General features: G+C 42.4%; 1 protein-coding gene across 1 annotated transcript; it reads right to left on the reverse strand.

Moving 5' to 3' along the window:
* Positions 1 to 2,219: 2,219 nt before the first annotated feature.
* PNN (pinin, desmosome associated protein) lies at positions 2,220 to 9,362 on the reverse strand. Its single transcript, XM_062205234.1, has 9 exons — positions 8,836 to 9,362; positions 8,084 to 8,155; positions 7,605 to 7,673; positions 7,085 to 7,157; positions 6,881 to 6,975; positions 6,656 to 6,731; positions 4,778 to 4,933; positions 4,554 to 4,692; positions 2,220 to 3,886 (listed from the first exon to the last, which is right to left on the reverse strand). The coding sequence occupies exons 1-9, from the start codon at positions 8,946 to 8,948 to the stop codon at positions 2,472 to 2,474; spliced, it is 2,208 nt and encodes a 735-aa protein (XP_062061218.1). The 5' UTR covers positions 8,949 to 9,362; the 3' UTR covers positions 2,220 to 2,471.

Consider the following 9,362-nt stretch of genomic DNA (forward strand, 5'->3'; position numbering starts at 1 on the left):
AAAATGAGTGAAAACTGAGTTTTCTATACAGGGCAAGTGCTATGGCACAGCAGGTTAACCCAGTGTCTGCAACACCATCCTCTATCAGAGTGCCAGTTCAAGTCCCTGCTAACGTACCTGAGAAAACAGCAGTTTATGGCCCAAGAGCCTGAGTCCCTGCCTCTCATGTTGGGAGACCCAGATGGAGTGTCGGGCTGCTTGCTTTTGCCTAGCCCAGCAAGGCCACTGTAATCATTTGGAGAGTGGACCAATGTTTGAAAGATCTGACTCACACTCTCCATAACTCTACTTTTCAACATACAAAGATCTTAAAAACAAACCACGTTGTAGAAAGGATCTTAACACAGATTCATTAAATAAGGCAATTTTTCTTAACCAGGTTAATTTATGACCAACCCTTTAATTCAGTTTGCTAAAGCTCTCCCTGCCATGGTACAGGAAAATCATATTGTCTTACAAAGGACTGCAGCCAGCGCTGCAGTGTAGCAGGTAAAGCTGCTGCCTGCAGTGTCGGCATCCCATAAGGGCACACCAGCTTGAGTCCTGGCTGCTCCACTTAAGATCCAGCTCTCTGCTATGGCCTGGGAAGGCAGAACAGGGCCCGTCTTTGGACCCCTTCACCTGCAGAAGTGACTCAAAGGAAGCTCCTGGCTCCAGATTGGTACAGTCCCGGTGTTAAGGCCATTTGGAGAGTGAACCAGCAGATGGAAAACCTCTCTGCCTCTCAAATAAATAAATCTTAAAAAAACAAACAAACAAACAAAAAACTACAAGCTGTAGTTGAAGCTACTGTTGATGGAAATAAGCAGCTCTACAGCTTGAGAAGTTCTTTTCATTTATTATTCCAAGAAAAGGACTTCTAAAAAAGTTCTTTAGGGGCCACACGATGGCATAGCAGGCATCCCATATGGGCACTGGTTTGAATCCCAGCTGCTTCACTTCCAATCCAGCTCCCTGATAGTACCTGGAAAAGCAGTGGAAGACAGCCCAAGTACTTGGGCCCCTGCACCCACTTGGGAGACCACAAAGAAGCTCCTGGCTTCTGACTGGCCCTGCTCTGACCATTGTAGCCATTTGAAGAGTGAACCAGCAGACAGAACATTTCTCTCTGCTTCTCAGTTAAATAAATCTTTAAAAAAATAAAAAAAATTAAAACATTTTTCAATGCATTCATTTACACTTAGAAGTGAATCACAGAGACAGAAAAACAGCAACTGGAAATGCTTGTTCATGTTTTTACTTTAACCATTTACTTGCCCAGGAAACACTGAAATGAATGCTGAAAGTCAAGCCTAAAAGCTATGTTAAATCATGAACCAAAATGGCCACTTGCAATATACGTGCTCGTCTGTATAAAGCATCAAAAAGTTAATACAAGTACTAGTCTTGCGCAGGCACACAAGTCTAAGCCACATTTATTTGCACATGTATAGTAATGGGCAACAGATACTCCAGGTTTATACAAATTTATAAAACAACAGAGTTAATAATCACTTGGTACACTTGTGTGTTATCTGGCTTACATATTTCAAGTCTAGATGAATTTCCTTCATTTTGTAAACTTTCATACAATATTTTCTTAAACAAAAATTCTTGAAGACACATATTGGCATGTTTCAGTTAGAGCCAAAACAAAAGTTAAGACAAGCCCACAAACTCAAAAACCAGGTTTTGAAAATACGTTTCTACCTCCCTCCCCTAGAAAGTGATTATCTTCTCTAATAAATGTATTATGCTTAATCACACAAGTAACCATGAAGACCAAAGAACGATGCTCCCATTGAAGGAAGAAAATGCCAACCAAATCATACGGTTTTAAGTTATCTACCAAATATTACGGTTTAAATATGAAACATGGAAAAAACAGATTAAAATAACAAGGGAGATTAGAAAACAGCAAGATTTTAAAGAGAACTATTCCTCTTCAAAGCTGCAAAGAATCGACAACTCAAAGTGTCTAAGGCAAATAAAAGTGAGAAAGCCTTCAAAAACAGTCTCTTAAGTATCTAGTGATAAAAGCTGAAAATGATACCAAGAGGATATTTATTATACAAGTGTCAACAAGGACATCCCAAAATTAATGAAAAGAAACACACATTTATTTCTACAAAAGCAATGTATGATACAGAATCAGAAGGGAACAGACTTAAAGATTTACCTATTAAAATATACAGATTCTTACTGAAGAGTATAGGATATTTAAAAAAGATGACAAGGGATGTTAATCTTTTTTTATTATTATTATTTTTACATATTCTGGAACCTCACATAATTTTGATAAATAATTCTTACAAAATTATGCAAAAAGTACAAGAAATGTCTGGTAAACAAACAGTCTGTATTTTCCAAAAAGATTTTTTACAACATGCAATTCTTAAGGCAGCATCCTCCTTACAAGGAAAGGTAATCCTTTTACTCATCAAGAAATCTTCTGCTGCAAAGAATAGGCTAAGAAAGCCTGGCTTCTTCCATTAACGCCTTTTGTCTTTCCTGTCTGATTTTCGGTCTCTTTCACTTCTTGAAGATCTTTTGCCTGATCGACTACTCTCTGATATAGACCTCTTTCTGTCGGACCGGGAATTCTTATCCTTTGATCCTTTTGCATCTCTACTACTACCACCTTTTGAAGATTTGTGACTTCTTTCTAGACCTGATGTATCCCTTCGCTTCCGATCCACACTCCTTCTGTGCTTTCTATCTCTGTTATGTCCCCGGCCCCTACTTCGACTTCTACTCTCACTGCTACTAGTAGTGCTGCTGCTACTGTCTCTGCTGCTGCTGCCACTTGTACTGGAGCTGCTACTAGAACTGCTCCGACTACTACTGCTGCCACTGCTGGAACTGCTGCCACTGCTGCTGCTGGTTGAACTGCTACTAGAACTACTACTGCTACTGCTTCGACTTCTGCTCTTGCTTGTTTTATTTCTAGCTCGACCTCGACTTCTGCTCCTAGTTTTGGTTTTGCTTTTGCTCTCTGGATGTGCTGTTAAGACTGGCTCTATTGGCACCTCAGTGAGTTTTACAGACTCTACAGGAAGCTCCTTTCTCTCAGGGAGTAAATGCCCTTGCTCCTGAATAACCTGAGGTGGTGGCTGTAGAACTGCTGCTGGTAGAGTCTCAGGCTGAGGCTGCAGTACAGATTGGGGCTGGGGCTGGGGCTGGGGCTGGGGCTGAGTCTGGGGCTGGAGCTGAGTCTGGGGCTGGATCTGAGGCTGGGGCTGGGGTTGGGGCTGGATCTGGGGCTGGGGCTGAGGCTGCGCCACAGGCTCAGGCTGGGGCTCAGATTCTTTCTCTTCTTTTCCCTCAGCCTCCTTCTCTATTTCCAGAGCACCAACATTCTCTTTTTCAGGAGAAAGAGACTTAGATTCTTTATCTGGCTCAACCTCAAATTCCATTTCTGGCTCTAACTCTTTGCTAGTTTCATTTTCTGAAGGCTCTGTACTTTCAACTTGATTCGTTTCCATGGCTTCTTGCTCAGCGATTACATTTTGAACATTCTCAACCATCTCCAGCACATCCATAACTTCCTCAGGCTGACTGTCCTGCTGCTTCTCACTTTCCCTCACTTCAGTTTCCTCCTCCATCTTAACCTCCACTTCCTGTTTCTGTTCCTCCTCCTCCTGTTCTTTCTCTGCATCGCTATGAACTACACCTACTTCCTTTTCTTCTTCCTCTCCTGCTTCCTCTAGTTCTACATCATTGTGCTGATTACCTGTCTCCTCCATCTCTTCCTCTCGCTGAGCCACCTTACCCTCTTCTTGTTCCGCCTTCTGCTCTTCATTACGCACCACTTGATGCTCTTTTTCCTTCATTGATTGTCTTCTAGGCCTAGCCTCCATTTTATTTATTTGTTCTGCAAATTCCATGCGTCTACCTTCAAATAAAGCTAAAGAATAAAAATTTACATGCATAAATTTAGTCACAATTTTGCACCTGCCCAACTACTATTGAACTTCATCTAAGTGTCTTTTTGAGAAAGGACTAAAGATTATGGCAAATAATTAGAAAATGATTAATAAAATGACAAACACAAAGATCCATTGAAACCCATATACTAAGAAACTAGTTGTCAAAACTAGTCCACATTATCTAATGGATGGAACAACAGGTCAATCCTTTGCTACCAACTTTATGCTAGATGATAAATAAAACTAGTTTCACGGCATCATATCATTCACCAACTTTTCTGTTCCAAGGAGGAAAAAAATCATCTAATCTCAGCAGCTTATTCTTCCATGTACTTCCTCTATGAACTATTATCAATGTTCAATTTTGTCTTGTTTCATTGGGTTTATCTGTCAATTAAAAACTTCAAGCAAAAAGTAATTTATGCAAATGTTTAAGAAATACATAAGACTACCTACAAATTAAGTTTTAGGTTAACTTTCACAAAGAAACAGCAGGCACTCCAAAGTCAACAGTCTCTCAGATCTTTAGACAAGCAAAACCATCAAATCAACCACTGAATCAATATGATTTCTAGCAAATATGTATGTCTGAATTTATTATCTTACCTATTAAGAAAATCTCAATGGATCTCTTCCTGTACTTACCATTCATTTTTCTCTGTGACTCTTCTATTAGTTTTTGGGTAGCTGGACACATTCTTCCAGGAATATAGAACAAATGGGGCTTTGTCTTAGTTCTTATATACTTAATTATCTTGGCATTATGCTCATTCCACTCTTCTTGCTAACAACAACAAAAAAGGTAAAAAGGTCACTGCTTTTGTAAACATGAAGGATTCCCACTCCTACGATTCCAAAACACCACTCACCAGCTGTGCAAGCTCAACCTTCTGTTCCAAAAGCCGCAGTTCTGTTTGTTTAGCACGTCTCTCTTCAAACAGTTCTCGCCTCTCATTTTCAACCTGCTTTCTCTCTTCTTCAGCCTGAACTTCAAGTTTTTGTTCAATTTCCTGGCGCCTCTTTTGCTAAAATTAAGTAATCTACTTTGAGATTTGTTACAAAAATCAAAATACGCTTGCTTTGTTAAAAACTTATGCCACACATTCTGTTTATGTGAAACACTATGATTTTACTGTGCAAAGTTTTCTGTGTATGTTTCTCACTTCTGACTCAGGATACTAAACTAATTACATAGTATTTTGTGTTTTTTTTTAAAGATCTATTATTTATTTGAGAGGTAGAGTTAGAGAGGGAGAAACAGAAAGGTCCTCCATCTGCTGTTTCACTCCCCAAATGACCACAACAGCCAGAGCTGGGCCAGACAGGAGCCAGGAGCTTCTTCTGGGTCTCCCATGTGTGTGTAGAAGCCCAAGCACTTGGGCCAACTTCCATTGCTTTCCCAGGCCATAGCAGAGAGCCAGATAGAAAGAGGAGCAGCTAGGACTTGAACTGGTGCTCATATGGGATGCCAGCACCACAGGCGGAGGATTAGCCCACCACACCACAGTGCCAATCCCAAATAATTGCATATAACATTTGCGACTGGTTGTAATCTTAAATTTCAGGACACAGGGATTACAGTTTTTTCACACAAACATCTAAATGTTAATATCATTAGCCATATAACTGTTCCATCCCAACATGATGTTTAAGTAAAAGTTAATCTCAGAAAGGCACAGGATTTTGAGTTTGTCTTCATTCTTTTTTCCAAATCAAAGAGTGTGACAGAAATCCTAACTCATGAAGTAACTATCACTTTCTCTTCAACTATTTCAGAAAACTACCCAATTCATTCTTCAAACACTTAAACACTTTCTAAGGCTTTTCTATTTTTTTTTTTTTTTTTGACAGGCAGAGTGGACAGTGAGAGAGAGAGACAGAGAGAAAGGTCTTCCTTTTGCCGTTGGTTCACCCTCCAATGGCTGCCGTGGTAGGCGCGCTGCGGCCGGCGCACCGCACTGATCCGATGGCAGGAGCCAGGTGCTTATCCTGGTCTCCCATGGGGTGCAGGGCCCAAGCACTTGGGCCATCCTCCACTGAACTCCCTGGCCACAGCAGAGAGCTGGCCTGGAAGAGGGGCAACCGGGACAGGATCGGTGCCCCGACCGGGACTAGAACCCGGTGTGCCGGTGCCGCAAGGCGGAGGATTAGCCTAGTGAGCCGCGGCGCCGGCCCAAGGCTTTTCTATTTTCAAAGTAAACATGTCAAAGCTTAATAAAGTTTACTAGTTGTCTCCAAGAAGCAAAGCCTGGATTTAATTTAGACAGAATTTTGCAGCTTTAACAAAAGAAGAACTTCCAGGAAAATGACACAGTTAAATAAAGAAGGGAGGGTTGGGAATCTGGCTTCTAGAATGCTAAGTACTACTAAGTATTGCCTTTAATGTAAATAAATCTTAAAAGCTAGAATCACTTCTTGCCAAGATCAGAGTTCAACTCCTTTTTTTGCCAGAAACTAGTCTGAAATGCACTAACGAAGGGATTTATCCAAAACCAGACAAAGAGTTTGTTAAGAGTTAAACCAGAACTCAGGTCCTTAAGAGTTACAGACTAGGGCTCTTTTTATCACAAATAGTTCACGCAATTCATAGTCCCTCAAAATTATACCAGCTAATAATACAATAACCTCAAAGTTTTAACTTAGTTCCATTTTAGGCTTGCAATGAAGTTTTAGAAGAGTTTTTAAGTTCTTTTCAAAAAACATTAATCAACCATTTTGATAAAGCAAAACAAAAACCATGTAAATACCCTTTCAGTGGCAACAGTGGATTCCTGTTTAAATTTTTGAAGGGTGCCCATCAACAAGCCAAATATTCGTCGGTTCCTAAGAATAGAAAAAGAAAATCCCATTTTAACAGGCTGCACATTTAAATCTGCCATTTTCTGATACTGCAGATAGTTCAATAATCCTTTAACTTTTTTTAAATTGCAGGATTTAACAGATTAGTTTCCCCAAAAGAATTCTAAAGATACCTTTGCTTTCCCTTTTCATCCATATTTTGATCCTGGATAAGGTCTCTACGTGTACGCTCTTTGGAGGTAGCTACAACTGAAGACTGCAACGCTGGCTGTACGAGAAAAGAAAATCTTATTAATCTAGCACATGAGTGCCATGCTTTTAAACACAGGGTATAAATATTCCATTCACTCTCTACTAAGTTCTTTTAATCTCAGTACCTTTTTAACATCATCATCCTCTGGGTCGCTTTCTTGGCGTGATTCTCTTCTTGTCCGACGCTCCCCGCCCAGCCTGTCATGGCAAAAAATAACTTAATTAACCACTGCAGAATTTGATGCAAATGGGTAGCAAAGGCAAATGCCTACTGTTGCTAGGTCTCTTTCCCAGAAAACTCATTTAGCAGTCTCCATCCCATTTACTTTTTCCTCTGGCAAAGAAAAGATAAAACGTGTCAACTAATGCCCAAACTCTGAACTCCTATGATACATAAATTATTTCTTAGGGTACAAATGGACTTCTTATGACCTTAGTCTGATAAAAACTGGATTATCTTAAAAAAAAAAAAAAAAACTGGATTATCTTGAGCAAAGAACTGAATTTTGAGGAACACTGGTTGTCTCAGTACAGTCAAATACCATGGCAGCTTTAAGGAAAGTGGTATACTAGTCAATTCTAATGCAACTTAACAATATTCATGAAATACTTATTTTTGTGTGCTTAAGAATTTTTCAAACCTACCTACTGACTGCCCCTTCGAGGTCTCTCTGTTTGGCTGGGGGTCCTCCTCCACTATCTGAGAATCCACGCCTGCAATTAAAATTGTTCAACACAAAGCACTTGAAATACAAGACACAAGAGAACTCAATTCGATTTTTAAAAAATTCTTTCAGTTAAAGTAACTTTAAGTGAGATTCACTCCAAAATACTTCACGAAAAAATACAAGAAAGTTGCACAAAATTCTCCAACCTCTAGTTTTACATATAAATGAAGCTTCAGAATAACTAGTTACATAGAAAACTAGCTGGTCACAACATTAAATGCAAATACTGTGTTGTTCTTTAAGATGTATTTTAATTATCTTGAGACAGTTACACAGAGAGGGAGAGACAGAGGATACCACATTACTCTAACACTGGCTCCATCACAAGTTTTGTTCAAACCAGTGTATTAATTTCGTTAGCCTTTAGCACTAGTAAAAGCGTTAAGGGAATCTTACCTCAGCAATAAACTACCACGTCCTCTACCTCCACCAGGACCAGAAAGGGCCAGCAACCTGGCTTGGATGGGCCTGGAAGGGATTTACTCGTCAGTACAAAAATTACAGGAAGACCAGTCTAACGGCACCAAATCCCTTCCTACCTGTGTTACATCATTAAAAAAAAATAATAATAACTTCCCCAAAATTCTAAGACGACGGTTTCAAAGCCACACGTTTGAAACGGGGCAGGGAGTCCTATTTCATTTAACTTCCTCGTTTTCCCGAGACCATTATCTCAGAAATGTTTACCTCGATGCCACCCACCACTCGTTACCAAGCCAGGACCGGGTCCCCATGGCGCCATCCCGGAGTTAGACGCACGTGGGCAAGGGCTGGGAGCGGGGCGGTGGGCACGGCCCGGAGGGTCTGGGGCCAACCCGGGGCAGGGAGGCCGCCGCAGCGGGAAGGGGCTTTGTACTGCAGTTCCGGGGCCTGCGGGGCTGAGGGCGGGAATCTCCAGTCCAGCCCATCTCTCAAGCCGGGACATCCTGCCGGCGCAACGAGGCCTCGCTTCCCCTGCCTCAAGCACCTGAGCCTAGCACGCTCCGGCGGGGCTGGGGCCTCCCCAATCAGGGAGGACTGGATCTACCGCCGCCCGGGAACAGGCCTCGATGTTCCAGCCTTCTCAGGGCTGGCCGCTCTCCCCGCCCCCAATGCACCCCGACTTGCTGGCTGCCTCTCCGAGCCCGCGGTTCCCGTCCGCTTCCTACCTCACGTCATTGGGATCTCGCCCGGTGAGCTTGCGGATATTCTCATCTACGTTCTTTAGGCTCTCTTTGGCCTTTTCTAGCTGCTCCTGCAAAGTTCTCACTGCGACCGCCATCTTCTCCCTGCGGCAGGCTTCACGACTGCTGTACAGGCCGCGCCGCGCCGCGAGACCTGAAAGGACTGACAGCCGGATTCAGCCAATGACGAGCGGCGTTGATTTTTGGTCTCAACCACTCAGAGACTGGAAAGGGGAGACACTGCCAAGCTTTGTGGCTCTGGACCAATGAAAAGTCAGCCAGGCGGTCGCCTCCCTCCGCAGTTTCCTACGGGTGGCTGGGTCCCGCTTCTAGCGCAGAGTCAGGGCGGGCTGGAGAGAGACGTGTGTCCTCGGGGACGTACTCGCAGACCTGCAGTTCTGGCCGAGAGCGCTGGGCTGTTCAGCCTTTTAACCTGCGACGTGACGTACGTTATATCGTTTTAACGACATAATCCCACCAGGGTGGGACGGAAGCCAGTCGGATTCCTCTCC

Source organism: Lepus europaeus, chromosome 11 (genome assembly GCF_033115175.1).
Source record: "Lepus europaeus isolate LE1 chromosome 11, mLepTim1.pri, whole genome shotgun sequence".
Lineage (NCBI taxonomy): Eukaryota > Metazoa > Chordata > Mammalia > Lagomorpha > Leporidae > Lepus > Lepus europaeus.